This window comes from Calonectris borealis, chromosome 2, assembly GCF_964195595.1.
Source record: "Calonectris borealis chromosome 2, bCalBor7.hap1.2, whole genome shotgun sequence".
NCBI lineage: Eukaryota > Metazoa > Chordata > Aves > Procellariiformes > Procellariidae > Calonectris > Calonectris borealis.
The window spans coordinates 68598678-68622529 of NC_134313.1; the positions used below are offsets into that span (position 1 = coordinate 68598678).

At 40.1% G+C, this 23852-nt stretch overlaps 2 protein-coding genes across 11 annotated transcripts in view; one reads left to right on the plus strand and one right to left on the minus strand.

The window, feature by feature from the left end:
• Positions 1–15658, plus strand: part of INVS (inversin) — a 103738-nt gene extending 88080 nt beyond the window's left edge. For 4 of the 5 annotated variants that reach the window (XM_075142240.1, XM_075142242.1, XM_075142243.1 and 1 more), the window contains 4 exons: positions 525–1329; positions 8082–8314; positions 9313–9393; positions 12272–15658. In XM_075142240.1, the coding sequence (XP_074998341.1) occupies positions 525–1329; positions 8082–8314; positions 9313–9393; positions 12272–12387 (1235 nt within the window). In that variant the 3' untranslated portion in view covers positions 12388–15658. The remainder of the gene's footprint in view (positions 1–524; positions 1330–8081; positions 8315–9312; positions 9394–12271) is intronic. The other variant, XM_075142245.1, reaches the window with a different exon arrangement.
• The window catches only part of TEX10 (testis expressed 10), a 60770-nt gene continuing 50368 nt past the window's right edge, over positions 13451–23852 (minus strand). For all 6 annotated transcript variants that reach the window (XM_075142250.1, XM_075142246.1, XM_075142248.1 and 3 more), the window contains 4 exons: positions 18358–18438; positions 16071–16252; positions 14894–15104; positions 13451–13662 (listed from right to left, as the gene is read on the minus strand). In XM_075142250.1, coding sequence (XP_074998351.1) covers positions 13549–13662; positions 14894–15104; positions 16071–16252; positions 18358–18438 — 588 coding nt within the window. In that variant the 3' untranslated portion in view covers positions 13451–13548. The remainder of the gene's footprint in view (positions 13663–14893; positions 15105–16070; positions 16253–18357; positions 18439–23852) is intronic.

Genomic DNA, 23852 nt, shown 5'->3' on the forward strand with positions numbered 1-23852 from the left:
TTTAGGATGTCAAGGAAAGTACCGAGAAGCCACGTGCTCTGGGTTTCCTGGGTCAGTGGGTTACCCTGTCTGTCGTCGTGTGCCGGGATGCAGGGTGGCTAGGGCAGAAGCTCAGCGAGTAAGCTTGAAACAGTGAAGGTCTGCTACGGTCTCGTCACTGGAATGAGCAGGTGTGTTCGTGGGGCTGCATTCCTGCGCCACCTGGTGAGCTGGTTTCTTTGGAGAACACCAGTATATGCAGGTAGGTGAAGAAATAGTTTCTCCCTCTGAACTTTTTTTAGGCATCTAACTCAAATGTAATGTGAGAAAGAAAAATACTTGTAGAACAGTAAGCAAATGAAGAAGTTTGGGACTGTACTGTTACAGGCAATCATGTCCTTTTCTGCTTCTTTTTGCTTATACATTTTTTTCATTTAAGTAAATCCCAGTGTGCCTCAAAGGTAACTGAGCAAAAACATTAGAGACATGAACTATGTTTTGCCGGATCAGAGACTGAATGTTGGTTTCCATTTCTCTGTCTAAAGATTCATTGAGGAAACACATCAAAAGCAAGTCAAGTTGTGTCCATTTCCATTGTGGCAAAGCAAAAGAGGGAACAAAAGTTGAAGTGAAACATCAAGTTGCAGCTGCTACAGAACCTGATGGAGAAAAGCACAAGGAACACACTGTCGAGGCAACGGGTATTTGTGCTCGGAGGAGCAGAAGGCGTACTTCTTCTGCTTGTAGGACTGCTAGTGTTGGGGAAAAATTAAGAGATCAAAGTCAGTCTTCATCTGGCAACAGGGACCACTGTGAAGGAACGGCTGTGTTCTTCTGCAACGTCAGTTGTACTGGTGAACTTGCAAGAAACTCAAAGCAGTGTGAGGCTTCTTCCAAAGGCAAAAGGCATCAGCAGAAATCCAGAAATAAAGAGGTAAATGACGAGCGATGTTCACCAGCTGGCTCTAGTAGACCAGGAAGTGCCAAAACGGTATTTGTAAACACCAGAAATGACAGCGTGCATGCTGTAGAACAAACTAACAAAGTGGGAAATAATGAATTAGCAAAAAAGCTCTCCCCTTTATTGTCTGCTGAGGCAGAACCTACCAGAACTGTGCAAAGAAACCCAGCAGTGTGTTCTCCTGATGACAGTTTGAACTTGGAAAAAACAGGCATAATTGGATCCAGGAATGCAGATGATCAATTATGTTCTGTCGCATGGCATAGTACAAATATTGAACTAATCCCTTTAGAGATTCGAATGCAGATAATAGAAAAAGAAAGAAAAAGAAAAGAGCTGTTTCGGAAGAAGAACTATGCTGCTACAGTCATACAGAGGACATGGAGAAGGTAAGAACTACTGTTTTAGTAGCTACAGAAGAGTGAGATACAAGTAGATGTAAATTACATTAGCCTGGTCGGCAATGTGCTTTATTTGGTCCTTTTGCTTACAACATTACCAGTGATAAATCAGGAATTCAATAATTTTTCACCAAACAAGTGGAAGTGTGTTCCAGTCACCTAGAATTACATGAGTAAGTTCATAAAAAGTGCAAGGTAAGTGGTGATTTTTAATAATTGGAGAAGTTATTAAACTTCTATTTCAAGCACTGATATTTCTTTAGAGAGTGCCAATCAAGATTTGACTAACCCTAGAGTTCACTGCTGTCATGTTCATTAGCAAACTTGCACACGTAGGGATATACGTTTTTTTTCTGGAAAAAGGTTTTTGTAACCAGATCCTTCAGCACCATTTACTGACACACCTGAAATTGTATTCTGACCTGACTTTTAACTGGATAACCAAACCACAAGAGATTTGGAAGCTCGAATGGAGCTCATTGCCAAAACTTGAAGCTTACTGGAATAACTTGATTCAGCAGGAATGACTGCTCTAGAGAAGAAGCAGACAGGAGGGAGCGAGATGTCCCAATGTTTGCTTTCCACAGCGTTGTCCTGCTTTCATGAATGCATGAGTTTTGTCCTCAGAAATACAGTCATTCTTGATATACATGCTCCTTAATATTTCATTTCTTATGAAAATTGACAGGAAGAGTATGGTAGCTGTAGGTGAAGCATATAATATGTACATAATTCTTATTTCCTATTTTTCATTGAAATTTTCTTCAGTTTTTAGTGGATGCTGATTTTTACTAATAACTGATCTTTCCAGGTCTCTCACTAGCTTAACAGTTTCATATACGTTTTAATATTTCTTAGTATTCAATTAAAGAAAAAATAACAAGGAAGTTCCTTTGAGAACTCAACTCTCACGCCCTATGGTATAGTTCAGTACTGATGCAAAAATTGTTCACCAAACTGTATCAAAGGGAGCAGCTGGCGGATGTCTGGGAGCATATAGAGGGTAGTAACATCCTTCATACTAGTCCCTGGGAAACCTGCAAGTTTCCTGGAACAGCAGAATCAGGTCTTAATGCCCAACTGCCTGCAGGATAAATGCTGAGTTGCTGGTAGACCTCCCTTCTTCTGGGTCATGCTGGAAGCTTTGGTTCCCTCGCGGAGAAATGCAGAGGGGCTGTTTCTCCCCTCTGCTGTGCCAGGAGCAAAGTACTAGCTGTCTTCCCAGTGCAGGGCAGCGTCTGCATCCAACCGGCTCAGCCACAGCGTGGAGCAGAGGGCAGCACTCAGCAGCTGGAGCATCAGGGTCTGCTCTCTTTGTCACCGCATCCACCCCGGGAGGCAGCCAGCCCGGGCGGTTCAGCCACTCCAGTAATGTCCTCTGGGCCGCATCAAGCAAGGCCGGGACCGAAAGTTAGGAGAGAACAGTTCTGAATGGTTATTGTACAAGCCTGCTGTTCTGACAAGTAAAGACCTTGTGGCCAAGTACCACGTAGCTCTGAAAGGCAGTAAAGAAGCATGAGTTTGTGCTGCCTGCGTACAGTGATGCTTCCAGGCTTAAAAAATCCTCTGTTTCTTATTTTGCAAGGTGGAGTGTTCCCTAATGCACAAAATACCAGGGAGCTGAGACACAAGTATTACTAGCTGCTTATTCGTGGAGTTTTGAGAACTGGTATTTCTTCCATTGCTTTTTACAGTTAACTTACGAAGTACGAAGTGTCTTGTCATTTGCAGAAAGAGCTGACGCTGCCCATTACTAGGGAAGGGACCCCAGACCAGAAGCCCCATGGTCCGAGCTGGCAGTCCGTTTGTTCCTAAACTGAAATGTGGCCATTTAAACATTTGTGTTGGCTCAGCAAATACTTCTGTTCGCTCCAGCTCTTTTACTGATCAGTTTAAATGTTTCCCAGCATGAGGCTGGATTTGCAGTCCAGTAATATTCCAGGTTATTTCTTCACTGTTGTTGGAATATAAAAGTTACACTGGCTTTTGTGAGTACATTCCTCTTCCAGTGAAAAGTTAAAATTTTGGAACATGGTATTTTTAATTCATTTTGGAGCCTCTTTTTTGGTGAAAATTTGACTTTTTTGTACAGTATCACCTATTTCCGTACTTTATCATCTCTGCTCTCCATTTGCTATTTATGCATCCAGCTCTGGGGTTCCCAGTACAAGAAAGACATGGACCTGTTGGAGCAGGTCCGGAGGAGGGCCACAAAGATGATCAGGGGGATGGAACACCTCTCCTGTGAGGAAAGGCTGAGACAGTTGGGGTTGTTCAGCCTGGAGAAGAGAAGGCTCTGGGGAGACCTGATTGCAGCCTTTCAATATATAAAGAGGGCTTAGAAGGAAGACGCAAGGAGACTTTTTAGCAAGGCCGGTAGTGACAGGACAAGGGGCAATGATTTTAAAATGAAAGAGGGTAGGTTTAGATTGGACATAAGGAGAACATTTTTAAACTGAAAGAGGGTAGGGTTAGATTGGACATAAGGAGGAAATTTTTTATGATAAGGGTGGTGAGGCACTGGAACAGGTTGCCCAGAGAAGTTGTGGGTGCCCCATCCCCAGAATGTTCAAGGCCAGGTTGGATGGGGCTTTGAGCAACCTGATCTAGTTGAAGGTGTCCCTGCCCATGGCAGGAGGGTTAGACTAGGTAATCTCTGAAGGTCCCTTCCAACCCAAACCATTCCGTGGTTCTGTGATTTTTCTCATACTCACACTGAACTGCAAAGCGAAGCAGTCACCTTCTTCTCCCAGTGATCCAGGGCTTCTGCCATCAGCTCTCTCTGCTGCTTGCTAGAGGCTGAATAAACATTGCCTGCCTTCCCAAATTTTTCCAAACACTATGTAAGCAGCTCAGTGCTGGCAATGTCTTCCTCGGCTTTCTTTTCTAATTTAGATCCTGAACTCTTGTCTTAGGTGTTCAGACCCTTTTAGATATCAAAAGCTAAGGTAAGTCAGGAGTAAGTTAGGAGAGTATATCTGTAAGTGAAACTGTTGCTTCTGAAGGCTATTCTGTTTTCACTTAACACCAAATTAAAATCCTTATAGAGGAGTAGGTGCATGCCGTAGCTTTCAGTCAAAGCATAAAGATGTGTAGTGAGTGCTTGTGTAAATTTCCTCACAGGAACTGGGATCTAAAGCCTTGTGTCAAGCTAGCTTACTTGTGTAGAAATCTTTGCATTCCGTTTAAAGTTTTGACTATCTAAACGTTTTGGATAGATCTTTCTAAACTGTCCACCTGCTGAAGCAGCAGTGGTGTGTTATCTCAGCAAGAAGTGCATGCACTTACTTACACCACTTTGGAAATTGTGAGGAGTAAAGATTGTTTAAATGACTTTTGTTCTTTAAAGAATTAATAAAGAAAAAGAAATATATTTGTTCTGTTTGCAAAACTCCTATTTTATAGAACACTAACGAGGCTCATAAATTCTGCAACACTGCAGGAGAGATTAGTTTGGCAGTTCCTCCATTGTCATTTTGTTACGTCTATGGATGGTTTACTGTTGCTAGAGCTTTGATTGAGTTCATGAAGTTTGCAGCGATATCATAATGCATTTAATTCAGTGAATGTTTTGATGCAGAATGCAGAACAGTTCATTGGCCAGCGATGCCGAGGCGAGAGCACTACACTGTTACAAAGAGCCGTGCTTCCCTCCTGCATTCTCTCTTCCAGGCCTGCCAGTTCTGCCGCCTTTTCTGCTTATGCTTCAAGCTCAATGTGAGCTTTATTGTCTGTTTTGAAACACTCCGATGGATGATGAGAGCTGTGAAATTGGACCAGAGTTCCTCCTCCCAATTTCCATGCTATTACCACAGCAGTAATGTTTATTTTTAAAGAGAAGAGAGTTCTGCCTCTTCCTTTGAAGCAGAGTTCATATATATCTCAAAAAAAAGAGGTGGTGTGGGTATTTTAGGATGTGGACCCCAAGTCAGATGGTGGCACCTACCTGCCAAGAAGTCAGGGTTAGCGTTTCCAGCTAGGTGACGCTAGGCAAGCTGTATGTGCTGACTACTACTATGTCAGTTATTCTGACACTCTCTCTGAAATACCTCATTTCCCATCCAATGTACGTCAAATTATAGTTCTTAAGCAGGTACCTACTCTGTGGCTGTGGGTCCCACTCAGTTTTGTGTTTGTCTTTTGGGTCCAGGCTTGCACTGGTAAATAGCATGTACTTGTAGCCAGCAATAGAATTATACATCGTTAATGTATCATTCTACATTAGAAACATGTAGAAGTACATGCTTGAGTTCCTGCATTTCTCTAAATTAGGATTAAATACATTTGTCTCACTCTGCAAATTTTATAGTCATGATTTACTTATTGAAAGTTTATTGAGAGCTATTGTGAGCTACAACACAATGGTACTGGTCTACTTAAGTATATTAAACTTGCCTTTCTCGGACAAATGTTTCAATTCCCACAGTCCACAAACTTTATAAATGTAGTCCTCAAAAGTGTATTTTAAGGTGTGTGGCTTGCCAAAGGTTAATTGCTTATCCTGCTCGTTGAGGCTTACAGATTCCGTGTCTGGCTCGCTCTCTCGTGGGGGGCACTGAGGCCCGTACCATTCTCCAGGGTCCACAGTGAGTCGACAGAAGCTGGAAATAAGTTGGTTGCTGTCACTGTTGCTCTCCTGCTGGAGTCAAGCTGTATTTTTTTATATATTGGTGCTACACGCATACTTTACCAGCAGTATTTTTTAAGATTAGAGCCTCTGTAACAATGAATCTGAATACCATTTGCCAGCTTTGTCACTCTGCACATACACTCCACATTTCTTTCATGTGCAGTAGTGTTTTTGACTAAGCATTGGCTATTTTAAGGCACCACATCAGATTCATAGAGCATCAAACTCGATCCCATTCTTTTTTCTCACTAGGATCAGAATGATCTGTTATGGGAGAGCTGAATTAAAAAAGTGTGCACACGCTCTAAAGATCACTGCCTACATCTTCTCAGTGTCGGAGTCCCACAGTTGTCTTCTTGTTGCAGAAGCTCTCTACAACTACGAATTCACAGCTGGGTGCAAAGGTGGAGTGCCTGTGAATGGGTCATTTCACATATCAGCAAAGGCTTCTGGCAGTAATTACTGAATTCCAAGAGAATAGCTTAGTATTCTTTTCTGCTCAGGTAGAAAACAGTTCCCCGATTGTTTTTCCTGCAGCGATATTCACATAACCCATCCTTAGCTCAAGTTATGTTAGCAAGTCCCTGTAATTGTGCCCCCCCCTTCACTTTCTCTTCCTCCCTCACCCCGATGAAAAGTTCTAAGTGACGTGTTGTTTAACAAAACTGGATCATTTGTTTCTTCTGTCTCTTAATAATGCTCCTGTTCTGAATTCATACCGTGCTTTGCAACTTGCAGGCATTACTGACATTTATTGGTAAGATGCAGTAAGATGCTCCCCGTGTTTGTTACGTACTTTAATGAGCTGGGTAACAGTACATGCCTGAATTCTGAAGCTCCACTAAATTAAGATTAAATACGTTTGTCTCACCCAGCAAATTTCACAGAGGTAATTTACTAAGCTTATTGAAAGTTTAAAATTATTGGCGCTGTAAGTGAGCATATCATCCCCCTTTGACATTCTATTGTGCTTTTATGTACTCATTTTCTGTATACGGCTGCTGTTTTGTTTGAATTATATAGTTCATTGGCTTATAACATATATTTAAACAATTTGTATCTGGTTGTGTTGTCTTTTGTTTTAATTTAGAACTTGTTGCAGATGGAGAAACAGAACAAAATCACCTCTTGCTCCCTCCTTCCTCATTCCCTTTACCAGGGCATCCAGTGGAAGCCTTTTTGAATGCTGGAGGGGAGGATGATCAATGTTTTCTGGCCTGTTACCAAACACTTATAATTAATATTTTACAAGTGTTACTCAGTGTTCATTTGTGACAGGTTTGTACTGGGAAGATTCAGAGTTAATTGCTAGGCCAGTTAATTGACTTGTGAGTGTGAAATGCCAATATCTGATTGAATACTTATATCTGATTCAAGGAAAAAAAGCGAACGGCTCTTTGTTGCTGGTGCCATTAGCCACCGAAGTGGGAAGAAGGTCAGATAATCCACTGCTGCCACTTGGAACAGGGCTGTGACTGCGTGTAAGATCAAAGCAGCTGTGGCAAGGTTGGGTCAGGAGACGGGGAGCCTTTGAAGGGAAGGGAAAAAAAGCCAGAACAGATGGCCGAAAACAAGGCGAGGGGAGCATCTTCAGAGAAGGAATGGAAAACAGCTTAGTTTTCTGTAGAGGAAATGTGCAGTTGAACCCGTGAGAGGTAGATTTGGCTCGTCTCTTGCACTGATTGACTGAGAATACAAAGTGGTAAGGCACACAAGAAAACTTGGTGTTATTAGCTCTGAATATAGTGAAAATGAGAGAACAGTATTGATTATCCTGTTATATCATAAATATTTATAGGTTTTGTCTTCTCCAGATTTTCTACATATATTATAAAGCAGTTGATAAGCCAATGTTGTAGTACTGTAACTTTTGATACCTGTAATGCCAGATCCTTATTAGCTGTGTGAAGTAATGGATGCATCCAGAATTGAACCCAGCTCCTCCTTTTTCTTCTGAGCAAACATTTCTCGTCTAAATGACTTAGCACATCAGTGGGAGTTCTGTTTTCCCCGTTACTCATGTAATCCACCATGTGAACTGGTGCGTGGAAAGCACTGAAGTTAAAACAGGTCACCTAAAACAAGTGCTCTTCTCTTTTCTGCTCTCTAGTTACCAGCTAAGACAGGAGTTGTTTCAGCTTCTTAGTGCTAAGCGGCAGTGCAAAGAAGATGAAGACAAATGGAGACAAGAGACAGCTGCCTTCTTCATTCAGGTTGCTTGGAAGAAACAGCTGAACCATAGCCCTCTGAAATCGGTTCCTTCATGTAAAAATCTGAAATCTATAAGCAAAACCAGCTCAGCCATAAAAACCGGCAAGCAGTCCATCCTTAAGCAGATATATGGTAATTTTGTCTTCACTATACTTTATTTTAAATAGCTACGTTTTTATTTTTATAACAGTGTTCTCTATTTTTGGATTCTTCGATACACTTCTTCCCTAATCGTTGGGGATTTCAACTATTTATAAAAATCAGTCTGCATTTCAGGTGTTCTGGGTAATTGTATTTCTGTTTCAGGTTGGAAAAAAAAACCCTCTGTGATTTAAAATGGCTGCTGCTAAAGCTGTTTGAATCACCACGTGATATTACTCCAGCAAGGGTCTTGAGCAACCAAATAATTCTGTTGCCAGAGCTATTCACATATATCGATGTGGAAAGAGAACAGAGCAGTTAAACTGGGGGTAGCTGGCTGTATCGATGCACAGTGGCTATCTGGAACGTGGTTTAATTTTTTTAAGCACTGTTTTAAACTTTTTTGGATTTGTATTGGTTTTTTTAATATTTCCATTTGAAGAATATGGTCTTGTTCCATGTTAGTAACTTTCTTGTTTGAAGACAGCTGGTCTTTACTGGCAGAGCAAGATCAACTTTTATGATAGCACTGCACTGCTGTGCACTATGCCTGAATGTGCACGGTGCACAGGAATGCATCTTGAAGAGCAGAGGAAAAGCACTGCTTTTAAACTTTGAGTTCCTTTACAGTGTGAATCGCTGATGGAGTAAGGATGTGCTAACTTTATGTACTTTACCAGGTGGTAAGTCACTTCTATCATGGCTCTGTAGGTAGCCAAAAAGGATAAAATAAATAAAGAAATAAAGCTAATCATTTTATTTTCCTTCTTTTTTATAGCAGCTGCAAGATGTATTTTAACTTTAGTTAAAGTTCAGTTGTGGTTGTCACAATTTTTCTGCCATATAGAACGTCTTATGAGTTTCCTCATCATAAATGAGAATAATTTTTAGGATAAAATAATGCTGTAGCCTAGTTAAATAATTTATAGCTATACATAACCACATCTTTATATGAATAAACACAGAACTGTTCATATTGTTTGTTAAAGGACGTTCTCAGGAAGGCAAAGTATATCAGCCAACAAGACCTCCTTCTAAGCTGAAACTTTCTGATGTGCAGCTGGTCTCAGGTAGGACACATACACTTTAAGAATACTTCAATGTTTTTATATACATATATGAGATTGGTTTCATCTTAGAAAAGAAAAAATCTGCTCAAGAACTGGGATCTCGTATCAAAACACGTAACTACTACCAAACTGTTGTGCTTGCACGCTCTTTCTTTCACTAACTTTGGACTTACTTGAGCACTGTACTTTTATCCTTGTGTTGAATCATTTATATGAAAACTTATTTTCATTGGGCTGTTACTAGGAAAAACATTAATATAATGGACTTGTACAGTGATAAGCCAGATAACATTCACCTGTGGTTAAAATTGCTTATAGATGCTCATACTTTGGTTCAACAGCACAAGTATTTACTATACTTTACTATAGGAGTAAAGAGAGTGGATTTCTACATGTGCCAAGAATTTACACACGTGTTTGTTTGTTAGAAATACATGGTTTAGTGCATAGACAAAAACTTGAAAATCCAAAGTTACTCATCTGATCTCTGCCCTTTCTTCTAAAATGGCATAAGGGGGATCCTGCACTGTGCACAGACCCTCAATTATTTCATAGAGTTTTACTTGCAGTGATTTTTAAGGCTCTAACAAAATCATGCTTTATTTGCTACTTAACTTGAGAACCATGTAGTTATTATCGGGTCTTCCTTGGGAAAAACCTTAGCTCTGTTTGTAACTGAAATTTTGTGTATGGAACGGGTATTGGGGCAGCAGGGTTGGCACGATCTGGACTACAGATGGGGCAGGCAGATGGGGCTACACTGCGTAATACAGCAGAGCATCGAAGAACAGAGATTGTGAAAGTATTATCAAAGTCATTAAAGGCTGGAACTTCCATGCATGTGGCATTATTTGACAGATAGATAGCTAAAAATGAAGCTAGAGTACACCGTCATCTCTCCTTCTACTTCTTTACTAAACAGCATTTTTAAGATTTTTTCAAGTGTATTGTGCACTTACTCGGGGATGGGAGCTATGGTAATGTTAGCCCTTCACCAGGTGAAGATTCAGCGCCCAGTTGGTCATTTTGTCTTCGTGGTTGTATCACATGTTGTTCAGAGGCAGGCCACAGCTAGATAGCAACAACGCAAATGCTTCAAGGAGACAGCAGTTCCGATAATTTGCAAAGGGAAGCAAAAATACATTTTCCAACAAAACTATTAAGTCAAAAGGAAATCTGACAGTAGACCTATCCTTGAGTTCATTAGAACTGAGAGTTTCTGCCTCACTAAGAGGCTTTTTTCTTCCACTGTTTCAAAACCATTTTAATTAAGAGGCATGACCGGACAGGTGTTTGATTGCCACCTCTTCATGCAGACATGAATCTAAATTTTAAAAGAGCTTCGGCAAATAATGCTTCTTTTCGTTTAACTCTTCAGGACAACAGATCTCCCTGTCTTCTGAAATAAAAAGGCTTTCTTTTGAGGTTTGAGTGTCCTTTGCTTTCATAACTTGGTGACGAATAGGATAGCGATAGGAACTCTGCCCAGTTCCTTTAGAACACTACCTACTTTTATTCGCCTAATAGGAGCTCAGGGAACTTTAGCCCTTACTTAAAGACAATAACATGTTTTTCATCTGACTGCCTTTGTGCATGACAACATTACGTTTGTTGGAAAAGTTCAGAGCTGTCAGTGGCTAATGCCAGATACTCTACTTCTGACGTAGGTGCCTGGAGTAGGTCAGAATGGACAGCTCAGTTTGATTCTTCTCTAGCAGAAGGTGCATCTGGGAAGGTGTAGGCTGACTGTCAGCCCTAGATTTAATGTTCATATAGCTAGTGGGAAAAGCATGCTGTGACAAATCTGTAACAGGAGACTGACACCAAACTCGGTTCACTTACAAGCAGACCAAACACTCTGGAGTGGGGACACGCAGAAGGTATTGAAAGGAAATGTACAAATAAGTAAGGGAGGCAGAGAGTGACAGGTAGAAAAGGAGCCTGCGATGGGATATACAGACAGCGGGTAAGTGCTTCGAAACTTCCGGCAAATAGAGCCTTTATGATCGTCACAATTAAAACATTTTGGAACCTGAAAGTTGTTCCTTTTTTAATATATGTTCTTATTAATTAGATGCCTTTTGTCAGTTCAGTAAATGGCATTTAAAGAGGCTCTCTGCAGCAGGCCAGACAGATAAGCCCATTTTTTTATTTCACTGTGGACATTAAAGTGTGTTTATAGAGTTGTAAAGGAGGAGGTTTTGCAATTCAGAAAGACATCCTTAAGATGTGCTGGGTTCACCCCCTCCACGAAATGGGATGGCACTTGGGATGACCCTGGCTAGAATGGGATAAAGCACTGAAATGTTTGCATCCAATCTCTACAAAACTGGGAAAGGAAAACACACATATTATTTGTAGCACATTACAGAACATTGAATGAGTCCAGACATTCAGCCAGACTCAAAACTGAAGAGAATGGTCAGCTGACATTCATTTCTGCTTTCTAATAATTCAGAGAGTACTTGCTTTAGCCCTGGACTAGTTTCCCGTACCTTCTAGAAATGACCCAGTACCTAACGTTGCTAAATATTGCTCAACAAAATCTCTTCTTGCTCTTCAGCAAACTCAGCCAAGAGCATTGTGTAAGTGACTGAACCGTCAGCCTGGAAACCTTCATTCGTTTATGAGGGTAAATCTCCGGTTAAGCTCCATTATTATAGGCCGCGTTAAACATATGCAGTAGCATTCTATGTAAGCTGTACCGGGTGCCACAGAAACCGAACTCCATTTACAGATAATCAACAGTGAGATGTCACAAAAAAGGCATGTTATTTTCCTGGTGGATTCATTGTTTATGAAATCTAGAATGCAGTGTAGATTAAACTTCCATTTATCCACTAGAGTTACTCATCAAAACCATTTTGTTCTTTTACAGTAAACAACCTACAGTGTGTTAATTTGCTGGAGAACATGGGAAAATCAAAGCAATTTTCATACAACATGAGACCAACCACTGCTGCAAAATCAAAAAATACAAGACTCAAGCACTAAGCAAAACTGAATGTTTGGAATTTAAAAAGTACATTCCGGTACCACTGTTATCTTTCATAATGTACAAGTCATCTACAATATATTAAACTTGAACACATTTTCAATTTTGTATTATCTCAGCATTACATGCCAAGCAGAATTCTAAGGAGTTGGACTCATTTTATTTTGTGTACAAATTAGTTTTTGAATGCAACTGTTAATTTATTTACTGACAGCATGAAATCTGAATTGCATTTGCAAACAGAAAATGAAGCACTAAGCCCAGCATTACAATAGAGTTGCAGGGGTTCCCAAAGTTTTCCGTTGTCAAAAGTAGGAATTTTGAATTTGTTCATCAAACGCAGTTTCAAAGGAGAGGGAAACTGTACTAAAGATGTAACAGTTCTGAACGACTGCTGTTCCATTTCACCTCAAATTTATTAAATGTATTTCAAAATCCAAACAGGAAGGGAAGAACAGCCTTCATGCTCCACTTCTGTACTAAAGAAACAATTGTTTCTTAGCTAGCTATGGATTTGGAAGGAAAAGTAGAGATGTTGACAAAAAGCACTCAGTAAACAAATTGCTTTCCACAGCCTATGGAAATTGCTAGGGGTGTGTTTTCTACTTTTTGAGATTATCACCAATTTTTTCCCTATTAATAACTATTTTTATACATGCACAAAAAGACTTTCTACAGAAAGCAAGAAAACATGGGGCCTATTCTAGAAGAAAACTTGTTTTTCTAACAGCTTTGGAGCTGCCAGCGTACAGTATTTACTGCACAGAGTATTTAAAAATATGAACTCAGCAAAACCCTCTCGTTTCAAAGTATATTGTTTTCTGTTTCTTCTTCTAGTTGGTATTACATAATTTTTTAAATTAATATGATGCTTTGAAATAATAGATGATTGGAGTCAATATAAGTCTGTTTCTCTGCAAGCAGTTAAGCTTCAAGGAGACTGGATTTTCTTTAACACCCCTTACTGTGGTCACCACATCTACTAAAACAACTTCCAGTAACGTCTACTTGCTTGAAAAGAAAGGCAACAGAGGTATGCAGTTCTTTGTAAAATTTTTATTCTGTTTCACTTACAAAAAAATTGACAAGCTTTGTTCCAACATCTTCCATTCAAAACTAAATAGAAGTAAATGCTTTACAATAAATGCAGTGCGACCTCTTTAATATACCGCGTTTATAGGGCCAGGTCCCTGGGGATGAGAGGCAAGGTAGATGTTGAAACAGTAATGGAGGTCTGTTAGCCACTGCTCTTGAACTTCACCACTCTTCAGTGTCTAGAAAGAAGGGGAAAAAAGGTAAAACTCAGTTTCACCGACAGCACTTGCTTTGTTTTTACAGTTAATCAGGCGCACTGTTAAAGGTACGAGACGGCCTCGTTCACCTGCACACAGTCACGTTATTCTTCTCATTTATACATTTCAACACGGTATGTCTGTTAAAGCCGAAACAGTAAAGTGTTACTACTTGGTACACTAAGTCGGTGTTACATTGTGAAGTGTGGGAATTACACCAGATGTGATGTCCTTACTCTTAGTTATAGTGGCTTCCTTACTTTCCAATTCTGCAATTTGTAGTCAATTAAAAGGCAAATGAGCATGGTTCTACTAAAGCAGGAGAGCTCAATACCCCAGTCTACAGGAGAACTGCTACCAACAGACCAACATAGCCCACGGTCCACTAATAGACTCTCCTGAGCATTCCTAAGTGGTTAAAAAAAACCCCAACAACAACCACCACCACCCACCCGCAGTGGAACATCACAAAAACTGGCTGAGGCATTTCAACACCAAAGGAAACCAACCACCTCATTCCGTGTGCGAGAACTTGCGCGATACTCTCTTACATCTGCTTTCGCCACCACTGAGGGTATGTTTCTGGTAACAGGCCTTTTAACAGCTACTAATGGATACGTCTGGCTTATTCAAACCTGTGGGACGTGCAAACTCTCTGCACTCAAAACTAGTAAGAGCTTTGTGCAAAGGCAGTTTCAGATTTTTTCTCTGAAGAGAGAAGCAACTCTAATAGTCTCGAAACCACTGGAACGTAGACGTGTCAATAGAAGCACTGGGTTTTGCAATATTTGAAAGAGAATATCTTTTGCACTGTACATATTTAAGAGAGTTTGTCTGATTTAATAACATCTTCGTACACCTATGTACCCCTGCTCCAATAAACAGAAAAGACTAGTTTCTTATTCTCGACAGCTCTCCCTCAGACAGGCTGTGTAGGTAATCGCTTCCCGTGCGTTTTGGTAGGAAGCCAACTGTTGCCCAGGGCCGCTGGGCTGGGTGCAAGCTAAACTTCAGAACCGACTCATCTGTGCAGTGACCACAGGAGCTCGGACAAGTAGCTGCCTGCTACACAGCCTGCGCTTCCAAGACAACTACAAGACAACCATGACTTGTGTTTTGCTAAACATCTGTTCTTCAGGGTTTGCAATAATTTTTAAACATAAACATGAAGTATATCCTTGTAGTCTCTGGGAAACAACAAGAAGTTTCATACCATGATGTCCTTGATAATCTGTTGCACCAGAAATTCATTTGTGATCATATGGCTCCTGAGCTGCCCATGTTGCATCAGTAAGCGAAGCAACTGAGCGACAACGGGCAGTTCTTCCCGACAGATCCTGCTCACTTGCAGGCTTTGCAGCATCAGTCTCAGTAACCGTGGCAGGAGTGCTAATGCAGAAATACATGATCCCCACAGCATATCCCTGAGAGGAAAAGAGAACAAAAACGGAAATGATCCAGGACACGTATTTCAAGTATCTTCTGTGAACCTGCCTCATAGCTGTACAAGTAAACGCGCCTCTGAATTCAATCATGCCAACTGCCTTCACCATAATTAGTGCCGAAGCAGAAAGTTTGTAACAGAAAATGCTAAACTTGAAAATATTCTAAAATTATGTACAGCCCTGGAAAAAAAATTAAGGTCCTGCCCTGGAGCTACAAATGTTGCTGAAGCTCTTACACAGTGTAATTTCTGCTTGATGCAGCTGGGAAGAGGTTTTTCTTTCAGTCATTGTTCAGCCATACCTGAATCTTTAAGACTCATAAGAAACCAAACAACGGAATCAGCTTTTTGTGACATGCAAGTCATTAAATACAGTAAGTGAAGGAGGACTCCAGCTTTAAAAACATGTCTTAAATTTTAAGTAACCTTTGAACAATTTTCCTGTATATGGAATAGTTAGAGGAAAAATCTGAAGTTTAATCTGTTTAAAGACATTTCTGTTATACAGGTAAATAAACTTATTTAAATCTGGTATCTGTAGCTTTTGGTTTTTTAAATCAAATGGATTTGCAGTCTATAAAATGATGCCTGAGAAGTTTTGTTAAAGCTGAAATATCAAGTCAGTTAAGGGTACAAGCATGTTGCTTTTCAATGTAGCTAATGCAACTAAAGGCTAAAGCTAAAGATTAAGGTATAAATATCCACCTTTCTAAGGTCAGGATGGTCCTGACATCTAACTGGAACAATTTGAGATGAAAGCTTCTTCAGTTATTGTTTTAAATAATTCCAGCTAACTTTGCAGCTATTTTTCTTAAATCCAAGTACTGTTTTGAAGTAAGCAAAAGACAGCAAAATAAATTGGGGGGGTATCCTTTCATTTTACATCTCTAAGTACTTGTGGGTATAAAGGCAGAGACAATTCACACGGTAAGAAAAGCAGCATTACCTTTTCTGTACGTGTTCTGCATCCTCTTTGTCTAAAGTTAGCAGAAAGTACAGAAGACTGTAACAACAAGAGGCTAAGAACTTGTGCAGGTTTTCACTTAGGATGCAAGCTTGATCCAAGAGCTTATTTATGGCACATAGAACAGATCCAGCTGTGCTATCGGGTATTACAACCAATCCAACCTGTATTAAACAAAAAAACCCAAGTTCATCACTTTATCGACAAGTTTTTCGCTGGTATACGAGCATGCCTAGAGCTGAACAAATCTCTTTCATATCATGACATGTATTACTTTGTTTCTGTTCAAGTTCTACACACTACTGCATTTTTTCAAATCCCTATTTTCCTAAGAAATTGCCACCCATATGAACAGAAGGTTAAACCGGCATCTTCGTTCCATCCCCTCTAAATAAACACTCATCTCAAACGTATTTAAAAAAACCCACTGCTTTGAACCTTGCTCTGAAAGATGATACAGGCACAAACAGAACCTTTTGGACAGAACAGGTCTTTCCTTTTAAGCATATATCATGGGACAGAGCAGCCCTTCCGTGTCGTGAAGCGGCAGTGAGCAGTCACTGAGGTAGAAGGAAACTCGGATTTATTCTCCAGAAAGAAAAGCTTCTACTGGATCCTCATCAGGGTGAGTCTCCTTAGAAATCCGACAGGCTCGACAGGAATGAGAGCATTATGAGCCGAGTTAATTTAAAGCTAATGAAACATATGGTGGGCCCACAGCTGGGGTGATACTCTTCTGTTGTTAAAATGAGAACATCATCTTCAGTAAGGATTTTATAGGCATGATAAATAATTTTGAAAAAATTCATTTTTGGGTAGAGGCAGTGCATTAGAAAGCAGTTTAAATTTCGAAGTGCTATTGAGTAACCCATCCTAGATTTTTGTCCTCTAAAGCCATAAAAAAAATTCAAGCATTGCTAATGTGGCACCATTTATCTTATTAAAAAACTAATTTAAGGAGTTTTAGAGTAGCCTAATTTGCGCACCTGCAGGTACATTGTTTTAAGCTGACAGAGGCAGTTGGTTCACTTACCAAGGTCAGCTGTTTCTTTTATAAATGTTTAGAAAAAGATCAATAAAGTACAAGCTACAGAAACGTGGAATGTATTTCATTAGTATGATTACTCATGAGAGGTAAAAGATGAAGAACAATGATGGGTTCAAACTTTTAAATACTTCCAATGTAAGACACTAGGTGTATTTCAAGGCCACAAGCGCAGATCACCGTCCCAAGCTGACCCTGCACCAGCCGGTTGCAGAGGTAGAAGGATGACGTTCCTGCGTGACAGAGGATGGACTGCAACTGTCACGAAGACCCTGCTGAATACTACAGGTCACTGAGGCACTAAAACTAATATAAAAACTAATAATGATGTTCCTGACCAACCACAAATAGGAAATAATGATAGTGAGCTAGACGGATGTCTGCACACAAAGAAGCATCCTGAAGATCAAATTAGCCAACACCGCTGATGAAACGTGCCAGTCAGCCAGTCTGGAAGATGATGTGAACACAGACATTCCAATTTATACAAATCCAGTAGATGGGACTGCTCAAATAAATCCCCATATAGGATGTTGCCTACACAGTGCCTTTCCTCCCTGTTAGTGTCCTCATCCAGTTAGAGATCTTGGGCAGCAGTCTAATCAACTATAAAAATCCACTTAACTGTTTGCTCTCAAAGGGACAGTGCAATAGAACGCATAAGGTGATTTAAAAGTTGTGATTTAAGAAAACACCTACCCCCAAAAATCTGGACTACGGTTATAGGTAAGCTACTCCCTGTGGAAGCTTTGGTCTAGTAATTTTTCAGCAGGCCTCCACACAGGGAACTGCAGATACTTGTTAGATCACAGAACCATCTCGAGAGGACAGAACGGTCCTCCCTCTCGGCAGGCAGCATCACGGGTAACTGCAAATTATGCCCCTTAAGCATTCAGGCTTAGAAGAAGACAACAGACTCTAAAACTCATCTAGAGCTGCTAGTCACTCTTTTGAAAAGCAAAGCAAACCAAGAAACCTCTCATTTACAGCTGTCCCGGCTTGAAAACAAGCTGAACTATTCACAAAGCAGAGCAAAAAAATCCATGTAAGCTTTGACACCAACAGCTATTAAGATTTTTTTTTAAAACTCCGCTTATCTTGTTGAAAATTTTTGCCAATGTTGAAATTATACATGAAATATATGGAATAAGTGAATTTGAGGGTTAAGAGACCATCACAAAACTTATCACAAGGAAGCCACATAGAAGACAAAATGGTACTTACCAGATATTTACAGATGCCAGTCTGGAGAATGTCAAAACACTGACTTTGTGAAGGTATAGTGGACAAGCTGTGACAGATCATCTGTTTAAATAAAACAAGGTTATATTTGAGTAGTCTAATGCAACCAGCAACCATTCACTGTGTCTCATACTTTGTTGACAGACCTAAATACAAAGTACCTATGGGGACACATGGCAGCTTTGTCTCAAATTACTGATTCTTTACAGTGTATAAGACTAACATTGTCCACATAAATTGTTCGGTGTTTAAAGAGATGACGGCCTACACCACTGTTTATTTTGGTAGTGACTTTTTTTACCTATCCGATAGAAGCAGAAGGACAAAAATATTCTATCCAGCTACAGCGCCACACCAAGCCTCCACGTGCCTTCCCTCAGAGCTGAAGAACTTCAGAAAACAGCTTCCCAAATAACGTTATCAAGCATGAAACAGAAGAATCACAATCAAACAGGACAGAAAAATAATATAACAACAGAAGAAAGTAGCAAAGATCCACTTCCAACTTATTTTCCTCTACACTGCCAAAAATGTCATATTCAAAGATGATACGAAATGTAATGCTATAAAGGGAAATCTTGTTTTATGAACTGCCAAAAACTTTCTGGTGCTTATATAATCAGGCACTAGCAAACTGTATTAGCTGCCCAGAGGCATGACGGAAAGAGGTTTAAAAAAAAAAAGTGAACTGAAGACTCAGATCTTCATTTTTTAGTAAAAAACATACGAGTGAGAATGGTGAGGTTGGGAGGGATGGGGGGGAGAGAAAGCAAAAAAAAAAAAAAAAAAAAGAAAAAAAAAAAGAAAAAAAATTGTTGACCAAGACCCCATGAAATGCTATATGGCTCCTGGATAGGATGAAGAAACCAGAGCTCTAGTAAGCTGTACTACAATCCTCAAGAGATGGCTTTCTCTGTTCCTCTTTTTTCCTTCCTGCCTATTCCAATAATTTGCAAACTAGTCAGAGCGCTTGGATGACCTCCCTCTGTTTACATTCATTGCTTATCCCAGTGTCAACTGAAGCCTCCAGAAAGCAACGCACGCAGCGCGAGTGTGTTATTAGACCATTAGCAGTCAAGACGTCCTGCTAAGGACAAGGAAGACTGAAGAACCAACACATGAAGAATGAAATGTTCTGTTTGTGCTTAAGGGAATCAGAAAGAGAACAGCAAGATCAGGCGTTTGGGGGAGGGAAGAATTTAAGTCCTCAAGTTTTGCAAATACCTCGACTAAGCAAAAACCATTCCTCTAAGATACCTTGCTGACTGAAGAAAGAGCTAAAAGAAAACTTTCACAGAATGATCTGACTTGAGGGATTAAATTCTGTGATAGTGCCCTGGTTTTGAGACTTAAGTTGAATCAGGGCAGGTCAAGACACCTAAACAATAATGACAAAACAGAAAACATCACCCATGTTGTATCAAAAATAATAGTCCACAACATTTCCAGCTGAAGAGAGACCCCAAGGAAAGGAAAGGTTAGGAACAGAACCATTAGCTCAAGGTCCTGTGGTATGAAAACTCAATACTAGGTAATGTGGATGCCAGCGTGGTTTAATCAGAAACGGCCAAGCAGTATCATTTGTGGTGACATAAAAGCGTGCTCAGCTTTTTTCAAAATTACGTGCCACACATGCTTTTAGCCCTGCTTAAGCTGGCCAGATTCAGGAGATCCTTAACGCATCTGCTTGACAGAACACAATACAGTCAGGCTGTCAGGACGTTGCTCCTGTTAATCAGTATTACAGGTGTAATTGTGCAAGTATTTTGTTTGACTAGTAGGACTATTTAAAAGACAATTTTATAGATACTTTTGCACTGAATACTCTTATAGATTTACTTAATAATGAAATAATATTATTGAAACTGTGTACTCCATCCTAGATATGGTAGTGCTTCTGTACACTGCAATTTGAAAGTGATAAAACATGAAGTACTCTGGAATATTCCCACGAAACGCACTCAAAACATTTGCATATTAGCAGTGTAAGATATAAAGTCAAGCTGAGACAGAGGTTACTGCTGGGGATCGTCATGTCAAGGACAAACTCTGATGCCCATCTGACCTAGTATTTTAATGAGTAACACTTACATAACAAGTAAAGCTACGTTGATGAAATCTGTCGACTGACAGCTCAAAGTTGAAAAACACTGCCACGACAGGACTGGACTAACCTATAGAAAAGATCGCATGGGTTTGATGAATAACAGATTCAGAAAAAATTCAGTGAAACAAAAGCGGCAGGTCATGCACTTGGAGACTAGTAAAAACTTCTGCATGCAGCTAGGAGTTTTAACAGTTGGAAATGAGGAGAACATTCTGTGCATAATTGACCACAAGGTGGTTGTGGTACAACCACGAAACGGGCAAACATCACTTTAGGGTAGAAAAATAAAGATCATCACAACAGAAGTAATCAGACAGAGTACTGATCGTCTGTTCAATACTACTCCGTAAGACCCTACTACTTAAGACTATTTCTGACACACTGTGCAAAATAGGAGTCACTCATTTTCAAGAAAGGTAAATTCAAACGGAACAGGATAGAAAAATTGCACAAATGGAGATCCCGTCTTACAGGTGTCAACAGAAAGCACTTAACCCGCCTAGGCTGGCAAAACTATACCCGAGAAGGGATATTACTGCTACTTACAAATACAGCAAGGAGGTAAAAACCGCTGCAGGAAAACAAATATAACCAAACAGCAACAAAAAATAACGATGATCGTAGCTGGCTGGGAATGCAGATGAGACGGAAATTGGGAAGGATGATTATGAAAGGGGAAACGCAGGAGACATTTGTTGCTCATAAGACAAAGCTCAGGAAGTTTGCAAATGGGGTATGCCACAGGTTTGTGAGCACATGAGACTAGACACAGTAAGCTACGGAGATCCCTTCTAATTCAATACATACCCATTGAGGTCAACAAATTAAAGACCCTGAAGGCAAATCCACCGGGTCCACCCAGAAAAATAAGGTTTCATTATTAATAAAGCTGTTATTAGTACTTCACCCTTAGGACTACGTCCCTAGAACAGGCCTACCAGTCCACTGAGGCTCCCCCTGAGATGACAAGTTGCAGGAGCAATTCATAACAGGTACAATTCACCAACACTTGGGCATCATACCACTGAAGCAGCATACTTGCCTAGAAGGGTGGTGGTAAAGTGCATTGGCAAGTTCATTTTTCAACCTTTTAGATCTTTCTGACCCTCAAAATAGCACAATCATTCCCTACATCCAATTCTATTTTCCTCCGATTAAGTGGGAGTGGCAATCCTTTTCAATTCCATAAATTAAATCCCACTTGAAATGGCTTTCATAACAAATGCCTGTTATAAAAAGTGAAACTGAAACGTTATTAGACTTGGAAATGAAAGCAAAGCAAACTTAATTATCACATGAAAATTAGTATTTTTCCTGACAATTTATTTTCCTTAGGCAAGGGTTTGCATGATGTTTAATTTCCATAATAAAATGTCACTGCTGATTCATTATTTTACATTTGATTAGCATTTATCACATTTTTGGTGCATTCATAGATTGGTTTTGGACTAAAGCCAGAGTAGTTTTGTTTCAGAGTATTACTGAAGTGAACGGACAGAGAATAAGCATCTCTGATCGTAGGGTGGGTTTATACCTTTTTGAGGCAAGTATTTTGTAACAGGTCTAGATTTAGAGGTTTGGGGTTTTTTTTTCCTTTTTAGTTTTGTTTGAATATCCACTTGAGTAAATTAACCAAAGAAAAGCATTCTCTTAAGTACAGGGATTAACTGTTAGCATTATGCAGCAAATACTACAGGCTTCATAATCCATTGGCAGCTTTTCAAACCAAACCTTATTGATCAGACAAGCCCAACTACCCATCCAACTAATGAGCCACACAACTACAGCAGCAGGTTCCCTGCTAGCGCTTCAGGAAATTGTTACTACACAGGCCTCCTTGCCTGCCATACGGAAGACAGTAGCCAGCTAAAATGGAAAAGCAGAAGGGTAAAAAAAGAAAAAAAAAAAAAAAGGCTGGGAAGGCAGCCCAGGAACACTCCCTGGGCTTTCTGGAGATCCTTACACCACGGAATATTTTACTCTAGTCTTCAACTGGATGAGTAAAAGCATTTTTGCTGCTGACAGCCGACTTAACTGACTCTTAATCCAACCTGAAACAGGCTTTTCATAGCTCTAATGTACAGTCAGAGGAATCCATCAGTTTAACATTGCTTATCTGTAAGATGCTCTCCACTCCAAAAGGCAGAGTTGGGAGGAACCGAGAAAGCCCAGTCTCAATCTGAGCCCTCATGGCAACAGGAACACACACAAATGATGAACTGAGAGTAATGTTTTGTTCATTATTTAACTGTTCCCACTCCCTACATCACTCAATGCTTCCCATAATGTGATAGATTCTCGACTCAAAAAGCCTCAAGGGAAATATTTTATCAGGAACTCTCCGGGGGAAATCTGCATATAATTTCAAGCTTAATCATGCTGGGAAGTACTCTGTTTTTCAAAGAAAAATACCTTCCTCTGAAGACACACACAAGTGTGAGCACAGGGAGGAACCAAGAAAGCAGAAAAAATAGTGGATCAAGTATTTTAGCGAGCCACTATATGGAGTCAGACCAAAGACAGTTCAGCCCCCAAGAGAAATGATTTTATTAAAAAAGAAAGTTGGCACACACCAGACACTATATCCTAATGTGAACTTTAAAATGTATTTTTCAATTCACATCGACATCTACCTCAAACATGGGTAACTAAAATGTAACAGGCTGTTCTGCAGTCAATTCCCAAGCCCTTGTGAAATGACTGTTTCGAGCGGGACTCTATGCAGTATAACATGTTACTGCAGAGCGTAGAAAACGAGAAGTTTTCAGGTGATGGGGCAGGCAATGAAGCTTGTCGTCTGAAGCTTGGCCAGCTTCCCCCGAAGCACCCTAGCTTATCAGGCGGTGTACTCCCTTGACAGGTGCTGCTTCTCTTTCTGAAATAAATTGATTTGACAGGGCAATATTAACAGTGCCCTGAGTTGTTGAGAAAGCTGCGTACAACAAGAGATCTTTGTTCATCTGCCTTGGCTAAGCTCACAGGGGCGGATGTGAAAGGTATTCCTGATTCAGTGACTCCAGAAAAAAAAGAAAAAACACCACAAAAAAACACACACAACCCCCCCCTAACACACAATCACAATAAAACAAAACAAAACCTAGGTTAAAAAAAGAAAGAGCCAAAAAGAAGGAATGGAGTCTGCAGGAGAACAATACATAGGTGGGCAACAGGGGGAAAAAGAAGCCCACTAAGGGGCTAATTTTACATACAGGATAGCAGAACAGGAAGGCAGAAACTTGTTTAAGAATTACAAATGCTTAGGAACATGTATTGCCTCCCACATCTTGACAGAGTACGTATTTCCAAAGACTTCAGGATTATGAAACACAGTTAATTGCCGGATGGGAAACAGAGTAACTGCAGCATACAA